The sequence below is a fragment of the Zosterops lateralis genome (assembly GCF_965231275.1).
Source record: "Zosterops lateralis genome assembly, chromosome: 3".
NCBI lineage: Eukaryota > Metazoa > Chordata > Aves > Passeriformes > Zosteropidae > Zosterops > Zosterops lateralis.
Genome location: NC_139764.1, coordinates 41398884 through 41416636, shown reverse-complemented (window position 1 = coordinate 41416636; position 17753 = coordinate 41398884). Strand labels below are relative to the sequence as shown.

At 39.8% G+C, this 17753-nt stretch overlaps 2 protein-coding genes across 2 annotated transcripts in view; one reads left to right on the top strand and one right to left on the bottom strand.

Annotated features, from left to right (window-relative positions):
• TTC13 (tetratricopeptide repeat domain 13) overlaps positions 1-942 on the bottom strand; it is a 37584-nt gene extending 36642 nt beyond the window's left edge. The window contains exon 1 of the mRNA XM_083855982.1: positions 735-942. Coding sequence (XP_083712108.1) covers positions 735-933 — 199 coding nt within the window. The 5' untranslated portion in view covers positions 934-942. The remainder of the gene's footprint in view (positions 1-734) is intronic.
• A 182-nt stretch (positions 943-1124) lies between these two features.
• On the top strand, positions 1125-16071 carry ARV1 (ARV1 homolog, fatty acid homeostasis modulator). The gene is made up of 5 exons (XM_083855983.1): positions 1125-1273; positions 10165-10284; positions 11936-12089; positions 13345-13569; positions 14057-16071. The coding sequence occupies exons 1-5, from the start codon at positions 1175-1177 to the stop codon at positions 14161-14163; spliced, it is 705 nt and encodes a 234-aa protein (XP_083712109.1). The 5' UTR covers positions 1125-1174; the 3' UTR covers positions 14164-16071.
• The last annotated feature ends 1682 nt before the right edge of the window (positions 16072-17753 follow it).

Below are 17753 nucleotides of genomic sequence, written 5' to 3'. Positions count from 1 at the left end.
GCAGGTGCCACAGGAACACATCCAGGTGGGTTTTTAATGTCTCCAGATAGGGAAAATCCACAGGCTCCCTAGGCAGCCTGTTCCAAGTGCTGTGACACCCTCATACAAAAGTGGTTCTTCCTCAAGTTGAAGTGGAACTTGTTGTATTTTAGTTTGTGGCTATTGCTTCTCATCCTGTCTCTGGGCATCACTAAAAAGTCTGGCACCATCCTCTTGATACGTGCCTTTGAGATATTTATATACCCTAATGAGATTCCCTCTCAGTCTTCTTTTCTTTAGACTAAACAGGCCCAGCTCCCACAGGCTCTTCGTGGGAGATGTTCCAGACCCCTGGACCCTCTCCAGCAGCTCCTTATCTTGTACCGAGAAACTCAGTAATATGAGCACGGGGTGCTGGCACATCCACACACTACTGAGCGCAGGAATTAAAAAGCGGGCAGAGTCCAGCTGCTGGGCTCGGGAGGTGAGTGGGGCAGCCGGGATGCTCCCGGGTGGTGCCTAAGGCCTGCCCGTCCCAGGGATGAGGGGTTTTCCTCGGCTGGCTGCCCCTGCGGCCACACCACGGCACGGCGGGCTCGGCGGGGATGCCCCGCTATGAGGCAGCCCAGCGGCGGGCACAGCCCAGGGGCCGCCGGCGCCCCGCAAGCCCCGGGCCCCCCCCGCCATCACCACGGCCCCGGCACCGCCGCTCCCCGGGGCTGCGGGCGGTCACCGCGGCGCCGCCCCCGACTCACCGCACTCGGCCGAGTACTGCTCCGCCCACTCCTCCGCCGGGCCGTGGCGCTGCCGGTGTCGTTCCTGCTGGAGCAGGGAGAGCGCGGGGTAGCGCTCGGTGAGGGCGAGCGCGGCCGGGGCCAGCAGGGCCAGCACGGCCAGCGGCACCCACGCACCGCGCGCCAGCCCGCCGGCAGGTGCCATCTTCACAGCGCGCATGCGCGCCGCCTCGGCCGGGAACACGGGGGGCCCCCGCCGTCCCTCCCACGGGGCCGCTGCCGCCGCACTGCCCCCTGGGACATGGAGTTCCCCGCCGTCGCAGTCGGGCGTATGGCGGCGGCAGGAAAACCACAGCTCCCGGGATGCAACGCGGCACGGTCTCGTTCGGCGACGCTCCCAAACGCGGAAACGAGGAGGCGGTGTGGAAGTGCTGACAGGGTTGGGCGTGCTCCCGCGCCCCATGGCGGCGCTCGGCGCCTACCGCTGCATCGAGTGCAACGAGGAGGCGACGGAGCTGTACCGGGACTACCAGCGCGGGGTGCTCCGCATCTCCATCTGCGTGAGTCGGGGCGGCGGGCAGTGGGTGGGGGAGGCGAGGAGTGCACGTGGGAAGCTGTGACGTCAGCAGGCGGCGGCGCGCGGCACGTGGCGGCGGGCCTGATGGCACGCGGGCGCCTGAGCCCCGAGAGCGCCCCCTGCTGGCCGGCTGTGGCCGCTCTCCCTCAATCCAGGGGGCTGAGGGAAAGGCTGAGCGACCTGAAGAGACGACGGAGAGGGGGACTCATCAACCTGAATAAATATCTAAAGGGAGGGTGTCATGAGGATGGAGCCAGGCTCTTCTCGGTGGTGCCAAGCAATAGGACGAGACAACGGACAGAAACTGATGCAGAGGAAGTTCTACCTGGATGTGAGGAAGAACTTCTTCACTGCGCTGGTGACTGAGCACTGGAACAGATTGTCCTGAGGGGTTGTGGAGAACCATCTGGACACAATCCTGTGCCAGGTGCTCTGGGATGGTGCTGCTTGAACAGGGAGGTCGGACCAGATGACGCCCTGTGGTGTTTTTCAACCTGACCCACTTTGTTATTCTGTAGGTTTTCTGCCTGCTCTGTTTCCTCCTGCTTCTCAAATGCACCTGTGTGGTGGAGCTGTCCTGACTGTGCTTTTGTACCGAGCTCTGCACAAACGTGCTGTGTGTGCTTGGCCTGGCTCTTGCTCAAGGGCAGATCTGGGTGTGGCTCCTTGGCTGAACACACCTCCCGTGCCACTGCACCTAAAAGCCAGGCTCTGAGTGATGATTGTTTAAAGGGATGTGGGAGTCCTTGTCAGTGGCAAGCTGAACATGAGCCATGGTGCCCTGTCAGCCAGGAGGGCCAACCCTGTCCTGGGGGACATCAGGCACAGCATCACCAGCCGGGCAAGGGAGGGGATTGTCCTGCTCTGCTCTGAGCTGGGGTGGCCTCACCTCGAGTCCTTGGGGCAGTGTTGGGCAAAACAGCATAAGAAAGATGTAAAGCTACTAGAGAGCATCCAAAGGAAGACTATAAAGCTGATAAAGGATGTAGAGGGGAAGCTGTATGAGGAGCAGCTGAGGTCACTTGGCATATCCAGTCTGGAGAAGAGGACACCTCGTTGAAATCTATAACTTCCTCTTGCTTATTACTGGTAATAAGATAAGCAGACCTAAGGCAGCCTGGGAGCCAGTAGATGGCATTCATTCCCTGTGGCATTTAACCATTTGTGCACCAAAAATTCCGGTCTGTTGGAGCTGTGGCATGCACATAGAACCAAAGACTTAAGTCCCAGCTGCTGTATTTATCACAAATGCTAAACTCATATAAAAAGAGTAAAGAACTGAGTAGAAGAAAGAGCAAAGAATCACACATTCCTAGCAATTTGGAATTCTGTCCACCTTTCTCCATGCAGTCCCAGATCTGTCCATTTTTTCACTGGCGTGTACCAGTCTGTTTCCTCTGGCTGTGTTGTGGGTCATCATGGTTCAGTTTCAGTTCTAGTTGCTCTTATGTGGCACGTGTGGTATCATCTCAAAACTTTCCCTCAATTTCTGGCCACCCAGGCAGTGCTGAGAGCAGGAGACGTGTTGGCTCACGGTGTATAATAGAGATGAGAATGCTGAAAGATTGCAAAGATCAGAAGATTCAGTTGAACTGATGTGACTTTGGGTTTATCTGCATATAGTAGAGCAGGAAAGCTCTACTGTTCTCTCCAGCTACCAAGGCTTCATGACTTCCAGTAGAGCGATGCTTGGTTTACTTTTTCCTTTTAATCTGCAAGGATAGTTTTGTCACTGCAGGCATTCTATTCCATTGCTCTGCAGGCAAGGCTGTGGCCAGAGACCTGGAAAGTTGTTCATCATCATGCTGCTGACAACAAAAAATAGTCAAGTACTGAATGTCATTTGAGACACTTCACAGAATTTCATTAGTAATGATAGGAGTTATCATGTCATTACTCATGAAACTTATCAGATGTTATGAATCATCTTGATGATCAAACCTGAAAACAATGATAGCTTAGAAGTCTTCACTTAAAAATATGTGAAGATCCCACTTATCAGTGCAAAACATCATTTATATGAGTTATGTGTAAAACTTAGAGTGTATGCCTCTAAAAACTTAAGAAAAGCTGAAGGTATTTAAGAAAAATTGAAGGTCTGAGGTGAGAAGGTGTGATCACTCAGCCTGAGAACATTATTCATCTATCTTTGTCGAGTGAGAGCATTGAGTACTCCACTGTAGCATTAAGAAAGAAGAAGTGAAAAATTCAGAGAAAGATTGTATATTGATACTCAAAAGTGAGGTCAGCAGGCATCATCTCGATAATTTTTTTTTATAAAAAGCACTCGTGTTTCATTCCCATTTTCAAGAAGTACCTAGAAGTACTAACACCTTAAGAAAAAAAATAGGCAACAACCCAACATTTGTTCCATATGGTAAGTAAAATAGAGGGCCCTGGAAAATTTGAAACAAGCAGAACATTGTCAAGATCATCCCTGTTTCATAATGACCTACTGACTTTTCCCAATACTCTTTTAAAGTTATCCTTTATACCTTAATAAATCTGCATTTAAAAGCAACAGCAACTTCTGTCTAGCCCTACATTTATTATAGGATGTGTTTAACCAGATCTGGGCATGATGTTGAGGTGGAAGATTTAAATTTGAATACCTAAGCAAAATATCATGAGTTTGTGTTCTGTTATTAATTTGTTGAAGAGAAGAATGAATTTTTTTTCCAGAGGCAAACACTAAAAGCTTCCATTAAGGAGCATGTGTTTCCAGCCCACAATATTAGAGCTCGATTTTGGAAATTCAGCCTAATGTTGCTTTAGTTTAGTTCCCGCAGCATTTGTAACTGCTTTTAATATAATTAAAAACTTCTTTGAACTCCATATTGTAATTTTAATGTGGGCAAGCATTAAAGACCTCACAAGTGTTATTATCCACTTTGGGAATAAATTTGCAATAGATGCTGAAGGAACTAAAGAAACTTTCTTCTATAAAGCATAGAAGTCCACACAGTACACTTGGGTTGGAAAGGTCCTGTCTTTTCTTAATAACTCTGCAAGGTGGCCAACTGCCACAAATTCCTCAAGTTCTGTAATTTCTTTTAAAATCTGTTTTGTTTAATTAAGAGCATTTTCAGCTGAAGCCTAGGCCAGACCTCTGGCATTGCACATTCCTTCTTGCTGGAGACTCACATTTAGTGGATGAACCATTTTCTCATCCTGAATATACTTTGCTGTGGATGGACCTCTTCAATATGCCAAGGTGGCTCCTTCTAGAGAAGCTTTTTGGTAATTATTTTGAGGCCCTTAAAATTTAATTGGCCTGTAAATAATACAGCAAATCTTCACTGCATATATTACAAACCAACCATTAGGAACAGTAAGGAAGAAATACTGTTCAAATAACACTTCTGCTACAGTAATAATGATGGGGGAGGGAGTGGGAACATATTTGGCTAACCTGAAATAAATTCTGCAAAGTGCAATGAATACAGAAAGAAAAATAGCAAACTTCTCTTGTTCAGAAATAGAAGGAAAAGCATGCAAATATTTTTAAAATTTGGTTTTCAATTTCATATATGTTGTTATGTTTAAAAATAAAATGTTAAAAATTTTCCAGATCATAACAAAGGAAAAGAAATTACTCATTGCAATATATAGAGCACAGTCAGGATCCCCCTTGTGTTTTGTAATAAGAAAGCCAAATTGCCTGAGCAGTGCACACTTCATTTAGCTTTTCTGCAATTAAAAAATAATTGAAAAGCTGTTTTATTGCAGGAAGGCAGAGAGACCAAATGCTTTGAATGCAAAGCATTTATGTGGTATGGTAAAGAATCTGTCAGGAGTACAAGGGTCATCCTGGAAAATAACATACCAATTTTATATAACTCTATTTACAGACCAGCTCACTACTGGAAAATGTATTATACACAAAAAAATTATAAAACAATATTTTTAATTTGTTTTCTGACATGCAATGTATCTGTAACTGGGCTGTTTTGTTTTTCAGTCTGCTATGACACTTGGCTGCATCCCTAATAAAGAATTCATTCCTGAAAGCAGCACAGCTAATGTGTTTTATTATATAAGGGTGCAATTGGGATTAAGGGCACTCTCACAAGAGTGTTTAATTTGCCTATGAACCCATGCAAATGGACCCATGTTCATGTGGAAGCCATGTAAATGTTGTTACAATTTGCTGTATGTATAGTCCAGCAGAAAATTGTAGCTTAATTTTGCCAAATTCCAAACAGTGGAGAAAGAAATACTATAATGAGACTGTTTTGTTGATATTTCTAATGCTCAGAGATTTGGGAATGTATTCTTGATGTGGTTTTCAGGGTAGTTTTAGATCAGGATGAAACTTTGTTCTTCAGTGTGTATTTTTACTTTCTGTCATGGCATCCTCTTCAAGAATTCTTTTACTTTCCACAAACCCCATCCCAAAATATTTTTATTTAAAAATAAGTAATGTTTTAATGTTAGAGAGATTACTCAAAAACAGTCATGTTCATATACTTTAGAAACTTTATCCTTCAGGGACAGAAGGTGTTTTCTCAAATATTTGTATTCTGTATTGTATTGGGGACGTATTTGTGAACACTGTTTGCAAGTTGAGTATCTTTGATGAACAAAGTAAGAGTTATGGCATTTTAGTAGTGTTTTATAAAAGGCTGATAAACATGCAGTTTGAATTAACATATCAGTTCTTTTTTTGGACATGTTTAATACAGCTGAGATGTTAAAATGTATGTTACTTTCTTTAAATGTTTTGGATTGCTTTGATCAAAAATAATCTCATATACTACACTATGAAGAAGATGGTTGTGCTAGCTTTTGAAGGTTTCTCTTTTCTTTGATTTGCCTTTGCTTATTGGTTTTAAAATTTTTTTAAGATAACTAAGCAAACTTCTAAGTTATGAAAATGGAAGATTTTTTTTTAAACAACAGAGAAGCATAGTCAAATCTTCCTAAATATTTGATTAGCCAAACTGTTCCCAAAGTAATATCCATTTAAATTTGCTAGAGTATTGATATACTTTTAACATGTTTTAGGGGAGCACAGTATCTGTTGGACTTTCGTATGTCAGTATCAAAAACTTGTAATGTTCCTTAAATTTAAAGCAAATCAGAAGATGTGTAAATAGAATTTATGGTGTGAAGCTGGGCTTTTTTCTTCTGCAACGTAATCTGAAAGTGCCTTTTAATCAAAGTAGTGTCTATTTTTTCAATAAAAAATACCAGTTACTTGTTTCTGATGCCAGTTACTTATTTAAGGCAGAAGTTGAAAAATGGCTAAAAGCATAGAGAAATCCAGTTACCTCTTTTTACTGCTTTTGTGATAACTGAGGCACTCCTTTGAGAAAGTTTAAAGAATATGAAAAAGCTCAGGCGTGTTGAAGACTTGCTTTCTTCACTCGTGCTGCCCAGGGCACTGACTACAGCTGTGCAGAGCAGCAGTGGGGAACAAGATTTGAGCACCAGGACTGTAGTTCACGCTAAACTGCCTGACTAAAATCTTAAAAGTAAGTGTGCAAGCAGTTCTCCAGAGCTGAGCTGCTCATACCAATCTTCTCTCAAAGTGGTAGTGATTATCAGTGTCCACAAAGTTACATCCCTTTAACCAGCTGAGACTATCTAGTGCAACATATGTGCACTTAAACTGCATCAATCCTTGCTTGCACTGATTTTGCTGAAGTCAGGCTTTAGTCACAGGTTTCCTTCCCAGGCATTAAAGGTTCGTGTCAGATGTTTTAGTTGTGTAGCTGGAAAAAATAATGAAAAAGCCATCTATGGAAAAAATTCTTCCTAAAGGGCATGTTAGTTCTGTAGTATACTAATGGTATAGCAACCATCATCCAATTAGTCTGTAGCAGTGCACACACAAGTCTTTTGCAGCAAAGGTGGTTTGCAGGTCTCACAAATCCCTGGATGAACTCACACTGGCTAGGTCACTGGCTGGGTAAACACAGAGGGCTTTTCTTTATTGCATCAGAGACTCACATCAAAATAAAGTATATTAGGAATATAAAATATATTAAGAATAGGGCTCTCATCAAGCTCTAGAAGACAGAAATACTAAATTTAACATAATTTTCACAGCTGCAGAGAAGGTTTGGTACTTGGCTGCCAGAAGCTGTGGGGCAGAAGATACCCCTATTTGTGTATTAATTTGTAGCATTCTCCATATATATCTGCTGTAAATTTCTCTATTTATATGTAATTTCTGGATAGTTGGTCTAATAAATTTTCATTGTCTAAAATTCTTGTCAGCAGTCAGTGAAAATTTTTCAATACCTCTTAACTGCAGATTTTTGATCAGTATTTGACTGGGATCCTCTGATTGAAAATACCATTCTTTCCTCAGAAAGATTTTTGGTCTTGGTCAAATAATGTTCTGTTGTAGGAAAATTTGAGAGCATAATAAAACTGGGTGTATGTAGGATATCCTTCATCTAACCTTTATGACACCCATTCTCTTGAATGATCTTATGTTGTAGAGACTTGTCCAGTGCTTGTGTGAATAAACCTATTAAAAAAAATTGCACTTGTCCGATGCTACATCAACCCAGAGATTTGACATATGCAAATTACCTCCTATAAGAACATCTGTTCATGATTTCCCAGTAGAAAGAAATGAAGCAAGACACTGCCTCTAATTAAACTAGCAATTTCTTTTTCACTCTATAAATCTCATAACTGTGGTCTTGTGTTAATTATGTCCTTTTTCCATCTCATTCCCTTTATTTTTAGACTTATCAAACTCTTGGTTAATTGAGGGAGTTTTTTAATTCATTACCTCTAACTCGTGTACTGTTAGACTACTGTGTTTTCTTATTGCAACAAGTGGAGTTTTTCCTTAAGCTGGACCAAGAAACACTGATTAGAGATTGCAGCATTCCCTAGACGTTCAATTTCAGTTTATGCATTTGTTCAGATGTTTTTCTTGACATTGATGTTTGACTTTGAAGTCAATTTGCTGGTGAAATTCTGCATTCTCAGATTCTACCAAGAATAATTCTGTTGAATAGAAAGGCACTGTTAACTTTGGACACTGTCCTAGTTTGAGCTGGTTTAATTTTATGCCTAGGAGCTGGTAGAGCGCTGGTTTGGGTTCAGAACGAGAATAATGTTGATAACACCCCGACGAGTTGTAGTTGTTGCTATTAGGGCTCACCCCAAGTCAAGGACTTTTCAGTTTTCCATGCTCTGCCAGCCGGCAGGTGCACAAGGAGCTGGGAGGAAGCACAGTCAGGACAGCTGACCCAAACTGGCCAAAGGGATATTCCATACTCCATAGAGTGTCATGCCTGGTAAATGAACTGGGGAGAGTTGGCCAGGAGGGGATGGTCACTGCTCAGAGATGGAATGGGCATTGATCAGTGGGTGGTGAGAAATTGTGTTGTGCAGCTCTTGTTTCTCTTGGGCGCTCTCTCTCTCTTATTATCTTCCATTTCATTACCATTATTATATTTTACTTCATTACCATGATATTTTACTTTATTTCAATTATGAAACTATTCTTTTGACCACCCATGGCTTTTACCTTCTTCCGAGTCTTCTCCTCATCTTATTGCAGGATGAGTGAGCAGCAGGGTGGTATTCAGTTGGTCTTTGTATGACAGAAAAATGAATCTCTATAAAATTGGAAAACTTTATATTTTGTCCTGGGAGTTTGTCTGTAGGTGTGTGTTGTCTGATACTGCATTTTTGACTGTTCCAGCATTTCAGAAAGTGATGTGCCAACATTTCTCTTTTGGCAGTGCACCACCCTGCACTCATTAAAATGGAAATAGAGATAATTTCTGTGACTGTTGTGTTCTCAGTGTGGCAGCTAGCATGAAGACCTGAGGGACCAAGATTAGCTGAGGGCAGCTTGAAGGAAACAAGTAGCCTGACTGGAAGATTAGCAGCAGGAGAAAGCTGGCCTGCAGGAGAGCACCCTTCTGCAACTGCACTTGTTTGAGCTGGAGTGGTGGCTGCTGCTCCTCTGTTGCTCCTCAGCTCTCTGCTAGAAGTTACTTCCCCCTCAGGCCTGCTAGATGAGCCTTTTGTAAGATCATTTAACCCTCCTGCTCACAGTATAACAGTACTTTATTAGCCCTAACTCAAATCAAGGAGTGATCAGCCAGACAGGTTAGTCGATAAAGCTGGAGGGGATTGATGGCAAGCATTTCCCAGTGGTCTGGGTGAAATAACCTCTCTAGCAGAACCAGCAGAAACCAGCAGATATGTTGGAGAAGTGATGGTCTAGTGTCCTACCACTGTTTAGATCTGTGTGAAAACTACATTATCAGTATTCTGGATGTATTGGTGTTTGCTCAATGATGGAAGACTGGTTGAAACATCTGACAATTTAACAGTATGGAAGAACAATGCAGCAGCAAAAAACATTTACTGTCTCATTGAAAGGAAGAAAACGGTAGAAGAGGAGGATTAAGCATCTCTGAAAATAAGGAAGTGATAGAAGAAATTAATTTTCTTTCTAAAAAATACCCAAAATAACACAAATAAAATACCCAGTAAATGAGCCATGATCAGTTAACCATTAGCATGATACTGGTGCATTTCTTGAGTCTTGAGAAAGCTGTTTGGTTTTTTTGCATCTGTGAAGCACAAAATGATAACTAAGTCCACTCCTGCATAGTTCATTATCGATCTTAATCTGAAGCCTGTAAAAATCAATAATAAATCTTCATATTTTATAAGGGAAGTTTGTGTGTCAACTGTAGTGTCAAGAGAGAAAAGCAATTTTCTGGATGGATTAAAACTGTATTGAAAATGAAGATGACATTAGGGAAAGACTAATAATGATTGAATTGCTGGTTTGTATTTATTCAGTTGTACTAAGATCAGAGGAAAATTTTATAAACTCTTCCTATCCTTTTTTTTCCCTAATTCTTCTTATTTTGTCATTTTCAGAAATCCTGCCAGAAACCTGTGGATAAATATATTGAGTATGATCCTGTTATCATCTTGATTAATGCAGTCTTATGCAAAGCACAAGCATACAGGCACATTCTTTTCAATACAAAGATAAATGTAAGTTGCTATGTCCCTACTTTGTGACTTTTTTTTGTTAAAAATATATTTAGGCTTGCTAAGTCAATTGTAATGGTTGTAAAACTTTAAAGACTGTTAATGTCCTGCCCTTCCACAGATTTCTGCAAGCTGAACCAGTTATATCATGAATAGAACGCATGGAATCTCAAACTCCCACTGTTACTAGGATTACTTCTGTCTTCACAGAAGTGATTCTGCAGTACCAGCAAATACAAAATCATCTTAGATGTTAAAGAGAAGGAACTGCGAAGAACTGTTCATGCAGTTTTCTATACCCTCTAATCTGCCTATCACGATAATTGATGCTAAAAGGATGATGTGCTAAATTACACTGTAAGAGAAATATCTAATTACAGATTAATTTCCAAATTAAATTTCTATTGGAAACAATTCTTTTTGAAATGAGCAGTAGGAGTATAGTGCACCAAATTAACAATACTATGCCAGTTAAGCCTACTGTAGTAATTTCTCACAAGTTTCTTCCTGTGTAATTAACCATTCCCTCAAAGCCAGAGTAAAACATGGTGACTTTCACTTGAAGTGTGGTTGATGCAGGATTACATAGTAGGGCTGGCCAGGCTAGAGGTGTAGCTTTTTAGTATTGCGTATTTTTACTGTAAGGACTCATTTCCCAGGAGAGGGAAGCTAATCGAGAGCAAAATCTCTAAGCCTAAGTGTATGCTGTGTTCATGTCGGTATCTCTTAGCCAGTTTGAGCAGTGTAGATAAATACACTTGCCTCATCTTTCAAGCATAAATCTATCTAAATATTTTTAATTAATCCAGTGCTTCTGGAGACTGGTAATGATGTTTTCTGTATGGCTTCTGGAAGGTCTGTCTGTGAAAAGTTCATCTATTCAAATAAATTGAGTTGAATTTTGAACTGGCAAAGTCTGTGCATGTATGTGCAGTTGGCATAACTTACCTCCAATGGAGAAAGTAGAATCCATGCACATAAATTGCTATGGCTTGTTTAAATCTGTATAAAACCAAAAATCACCTCCTATATGCACTGGCTGTTAGACTGTTTAGTGTGGAAACATGCTACTCTTGGCCCTCACAACATAATTTTTGCCGTCACTTCAGAAGATATTTTTAATACTTTTGTGTGGTTATATTGCTTGCTTTAATTTTGGCACCTCACCCTTATATGAACTAAGAAATATTCTGGTATAACTACACTACCAGTTTTTTCTAAAGGAGATTGTCCTAGGGAAAAAGAGAAATACGTCTTTTCCAGTTTGCTGAATGGAGTAGCTGCCCTTAAACTGAAATTTTAGATAGTATAATTCTACTAGCTATGGCACAATTTTGTTTTTTCCTTCCTAGCTGAACAGCCTTTCCAATTTTAAAATAGTATGGATCAGGCCTTAGAAACCAGTTATATACCTTCTTCTGTACAGAACTGTTCATGCAGTTTTGTACATGTTGTAATTTGACTACCATGTTAACTGATGATGTGCTAAACTAGCAGCTCAACAGAAGAAATTTTGCTTATATTCTAAAGAAAAACAATACACCTATAAGTTTGTGTAGAGGTGTTGAAATCTATTTTAAATACTGATTTCATACTAATGCTTTAATTTATGCTGGTTTAATACTAAGCCTTTTATTATTCTTTCATTTTCCAGATTCATGGAAAGCTCTGCATATTTTGTTTGCTCTGTGAAGCTTACATCAGGTGGTTGCAACTACAGGATTCAAGCCAAAATACAGATCCTGATGACTTAATCAGATATGCCAAAGAATGGGATTTTTATAGAATGTTTGGCATAGCTTCTTTAGGTAAGATTGGTGATATGTATTATATACTCTTTAGGGAGTGGAGAATTTCAAGCCCATAGTGCAAAAATTGATACAGAATGGATGTGATGTCCAACCCAGTATGGTTAAACAATTACACTCATTTGCCTGCATTTAATGCCTGTTTATTCTGATTACGCTTCAGACTGACATGTCCAGCATTAGATATGAAGAGACTGAAAAATGGCAATATTCAGAAATCTTTGCCTGATATCTATTGACATAGTTTGAAGATCAGTGTAGAGCTCAGCCTTATTCCATGTTTCATGTTTACTTCAAGGTTTATTATTCATGAAGGTGATACAACCTTACTAAAGTAAACAATTGGGAAAAGCTGTATCTGTTTGGTTTTGTTGTTTTTTTTAACAAGTACACTAAAGTACAGACCAGTGTCATCAACAATAAAGAGTAAATACTTCTGTGCTCTAAGACTACACTTGAAGGCAGAGGAGAGGTTTTTGTTCTATGCTGGTTAAAACATTTTTTCTCATACTTTTTCAGATGATACTGTTTAAATCAAACTTGCACACTAAAATGAATATTTTTCTTACACATTCAGAGCTTAATTTAAATAAATCCTTTATCGTCTAATGTTGTTTTAAGTAAGTTTTTATAATATGTCAGTAAAAATAATGAATTGATTTTTCAGTAGTGACTCATCTATTACAGTTATTACAGTTATTGTGGGAGTTTCTTTGACATCTGCATTAATGCCAGCATATCACAGGAGTGGTGTCAAAAACGTCTGGTAGTTCAGTGGTATCTTCACCTCGGTGTTCTTTCTCATGCTGAATGAAAAGAGTTCATTGCTGGTGACCTTTTGCAGAGAAGACAAGGATTGATTTTGTTTTACAGTCTAACAGACAGTTGAAAAAAAAAAAACAAAACCAAAAAACAACAAACCTCTCTTGTTGCTCAAAAGTAAAAGTGTAGAAGTGAAGAGTTTCTTATGCTTAATTTCCTGTGCTATATGGAGTCAGAAATCACAAGTATGATAATCCTACAGATATAATCCTGTGATAGAATTATTCTGAATGTCATGATACTGAATTGGTTTAAGGAATATTTGGCTATTAAAATGAACACAGGAGATAGAGAACATTTGTATTTGCTTATGGCTTTTAAAAAGTGACTCTGTTGCATTTGGGACATGTAATTTTACTGAAATTCATCCAGAACTGGTCTTGATTTTTGGCATTTCATTTCTCTCTTTCCAACACCTCTTATTTCCTTTTAGAACAAACTTCATTTTTCCTTGGCATTTTTATTACTTTGTGGTGGATGACACCTGAGATGCTGAAAAGAAAGTCTGACTTCATTTTACTTCTCAAAGCACTGCTGTTGTCCACCTATGGAAAGCTTCTGCTGATTCCAGCTGTTATTTGGGAGCACGACTACACACCTTTGTGTCTTGCGTTTATAAAAGTGTTTGTCTTGATATCAAACTCTCAGGCAATTAGAGGTACATTTTTGCATTTTTTATTACTGCATTTTGTGTATAGAATATGTGTGAGAGACTGCTGATGTTACAGAAGTGATTATTATTGTTATCTTTCTAATCCTTATCAGATATGTGACTGAAATAGCTCTAGTTTAAAACTATGTTCTTTAAACTTTAATAGAAAGTGATTGAAATTAAAAAAAAAAATAAAAAGGAAGAAAAAAGTACCTCCTTTTTCACCATCACCTCTTTGTATAGATGGTATTATGTCCACCAGATCCATCTGTTACAATCTGGGACAAATCATGGATCATTGAAACATAAAATAGAATTCTTCCGTGTTTCTGAAAAATGAAAGATTCATATTAATTTTATTCGTGTCTTTGGAATGCAGACTTTTAACAAATTTGTGTAATTTCTTATACACACAAATTAATATGAATTCTCACATGATTTCTTTGATCTTCTTCAATGGTACATGATAAATTTGTTCTTTTTTCTTTTGCAGTTACCTTAAACTTGAACCGAATACTCCCTTGGTTTGCCATCTTCTTTGGATTAATTTTGGAAAATGGTGTGGTCTGCTTGTTCCAGAAAATGGGATGGGATGTTTGAAATGTCAGCCCAGTCAAGAAATACTAACAACATGATGATAATTTTCTAAGAACGATCTCTGCCAGCAGTCTCCAAAACCACTGTTTTAATAGGGATAAAGAAGGTGATAGATAACAAAAAAATTAGAATTTTGGCTATTTACTGTGCTGAGTCATAAATCTTCAGCCTTAGGGTGTTTATTTTCCCATTAAAAATATGAATGTCTCATATCCTAACAGTTTTATATATCTGGCTGCATAGCTGTGGCTGTAAGAAGAAAGATACACTAAAAAAACCCAGCCCTCCTAACAATCAGTGCATTTTGGCAGAGAGAGGAGGATGAATTGTTCCCTCAAGAGGAAGGGAGTCAGTGGAAAAATGTAAAAGCCAAAATTTATATTTCTGCAAAACCAGATTTTCAAAGAGAAAAGTGAACATTTGCAAATAGTTTACTAGAGAAAAGGCAAGTTTTCCAGAGTGAAACTACAATGAGAAAACCAAGCTGCATTCTCTGGAATGTTTGTGTAACAATCCCAAATAATAAAAGATGTAGTTCTAGAGTAATCTCTAGGAATGATAGGTTTAAACTGGCTTGAAATTTTAGGTGATCTCATAAATGCTGCTTTGTTCTGAAAGCTGAAGAGAGAGTGAAAGGACTGATCCCCAGCATGCAGGGTTGTTTGGGATACTGCTTCTGCATTTCAGTCACATCCTCCCCACCCAGTCCTCATCTGGCTGTACACTCAGTGGAAGCAAAAACTGAAACATGAGGCCATTCAGCAATAGAGTAATACTTCTAAAACAAACAAACAAACAAACAAAAATGTTTAGGCCTAAATTAATGAAGAGACATTGACAGAAGTTCTGCACCTTCATCCTCAGCAGGCAAAAGGAGAGCTAAGTGGCCCACAAAGGAACTGACAGAATCAGTTTCCACAGGACAGTAATAAGGACACAAACCCACTTTTGTGCAGACCAGTTTCCATTTGTTCCATCCAATATTTAACTCCCCTGCTCGAGTTCTGGAAGGCTGTACTATCCATAGGGATTACTTCCATTCTTTGTCTCAGTTGCTGTCTCATGTCTGTGTTTTCCAGAATGAATCAAAAAACATTTTGCAACATCTTCAAGTTAATTCCCAACAGGTTTAGAGTAACTCTACGTTATGACCACAGAAGACATCAAGCTTGTTTGTCTGATGGAACTTCTCATGTTGTGCAAAATTGATCAGAAAAACAAGTGGTTGCTGATTCTCTTTTATTAAATCCAAGGCTGACAGCACTTTAGTCATTTGTATTACACTTTGCAACTTCCTGAGCATGTCAGAGAAATCAAGAAACTCCCCAAATTGCAACATTTTTAAGTATGTGAGATTCTTGATTTGATTGGTAATGAATTAATTTCCCCAAGTTGAGCCTGTTTTGTCCATGACAGTAACTGGTGACTTAGCCTTATCTCAACCCATGAGCCTTTCCTTTTATTTTCTCTCCAGTGCCTACCTGAAGAGTGACAGAGCAGCTTTGGTGAGCATCTGACATCCAGACTGGGTCAATCCACCACAACTCTGGATGTCTCTTCAGAAAAATGTGCATGATTTCTAATGCAAATTTTGATTGTCTAACAATGTAATAACAGTGCTTTGGTTTATTCTTCTTAGGTTATAGTTGTTTTTTTTTTTTTTTTAATATTCATCATAAATGCCATGGTTATCTATACCCCTCACAAAAGGGGATTTTTGTTTGTTTTTTTTCAGATATTTGGTCTGGCACTGGTTTTAGTCTAGAGGCTGAACAGAGCCATTTAGGTGTAACTAATGCAGGTTATTATATGTGATGTTGTCAGCAGCAAAATTGTAAATACAATGTATGTAAATTTTATTTGAGGATGGTCTTCTTAAAATAAACATTATTTTGAATTTTTAAAAACTGATTTCAGGTGTTTTCTGAGTTTTTTTCCAGAACACCTAGAATGGACACGAACACATTCTAAAAGAAGCAGTGTTTACCTGTTGTGCCACATACACTGATAACGTGTTAGTTATGCACTCTGTAATGCTGCCAGGAGCCACCACTGCCCTTACACAACTCTGAAGCAAGAGAAGACAATTAAAAGCTCCAGAGCTGTGGAACAAAAGCAGGTGTGGTGCAGATTCTCAGTCTTCAGAGGCATCATTAGTAATGTAGGGCATCCAGCATTGTTTGGTGTTAAATCTACTCATTTACCAAAACTACCATGATAAATACACTAATATTTCATAAATCTAGGCAGAGCTTAAGGACACCCACTGGGGAGGGGGGGACAGATGAGTGCATTTTTTATGCTTTTGAAAGCATATGGTGCTTCAGAGAGAACCAAGACTATTTTAAGATTCTGCCTGTTTAAAACCATCACATCTGTCTTGCTTTTATTCCTTTTTGTCTTTTGAACTCATCTTTTTTCCATAAACTTTCTGTAATGAAACAGTTACCTGTGCTGGAAGATGGATGGCAAACAGCCCTTTCTATGTATCATCTTTTGTTTAATTAACTTATTGGAGAGGGTTTATATGAGTTAAAAATACAGCGGCCTGGAAGTGAACCTATAGAAACTCCTTGAGTTTTGCTTGGAATCAGAAGAGGTATTGTGGCCTATGGAGCAAATTCAGAACTCCATTGCATGAAACACACAGAACAATCACCTGTTACTGAGGTGTTACTGAGACTTGGATTGAGCAATGGCTCAGTGATTGCACAGTTGGGAGCTGGGAACTTCTGCAGGTCCATAGGCCATGTAGCAAAGATTTAGAAAGTGTAAACAAAATTGGAGAATCACAGTAAAAGCTAAGGAGGGTTAAAAGAGAAGGCAGGAGTCTGGCAGACTTCTACAAAATTAAGATGGCAATAAAAACCAAGGAGAGAGCATCTCAAGAAAAATATGTAAGAAAATATACAGCATAGATGTTTATGAGTGTATCATTAAGCAGATATAAAAACATCCTACTCCTAAGTTTACAAATGATGAACATGAAAGAAGAATAGTATTTATTGCAGGCATTTTTTAATAGTCTAAGTGATAACATGACATAGCAAAAGATGTCTTCCAAGCACTAAAGTCTATGAATTTCCCTAGAAAAAAATACCAGTAACCTCATTACTTCGATGGTTTGCACTACAGCCTTGAAAATACACTTTTACAGAGCAGAATTACCAATTGAACAGCAATAGAATTAGTCACTGAGTAGGAAGATCTGTGCAACAGCAGAGAGCTTCTCCCTTTATTCTGCTTTAGTGTGTGCTGCATTAGGCTTTGCTGGTGCAAGGGCTACTACCCTTGTGACCTCCTGCATGAACAGACAAGGGAGCCCTTTCTTCCACACAAGTCCTATCTCAGAGGCATATAAGCTGCCATTTGTTACCCCAGTCTTCACCAAACTGAAAGTAAAGTAGGACATCTGTACTGGAAAACTATTAGCTGATTTCTGATAAAACAAGCAGGCCCTTGTTTCTCAGGGGCTCGCCTGATTTGGCATTCCTTGAGCTCTCCCCAGCCCGGTGGTGTTAAGCACTGCAGTGCCATCTGGAGTTGATTAGGAAACTTCTGTTGATAAGGAAACCTCTGTTGATTTCAAAACT

Bases quoted from the DNA above. Each gene is read 5' to 3' on its own strand.
- ARV1 (XM_083855983.1), top strand. From the start codon at position 1,175: ATGGCGGCGCTCGGCGCCTACCGCTGCATCGAGTGCAACGAGGAGGCG. The intron at 10,285-11,935 runs GTAAGTTGCTAT...TTCATTTTCCAG, and splicing joins TTTTCAATACAAAGATAAAT to ATTCATGGAAAGCTCTGCAT. The intron at 13,570-14,056 runs GTACATTTTTGC...TTTCTTTTGCAG, and splicing joins AAACTCTCAGGCAATTAGAG to TTACCTTAAACTTGAACCGA.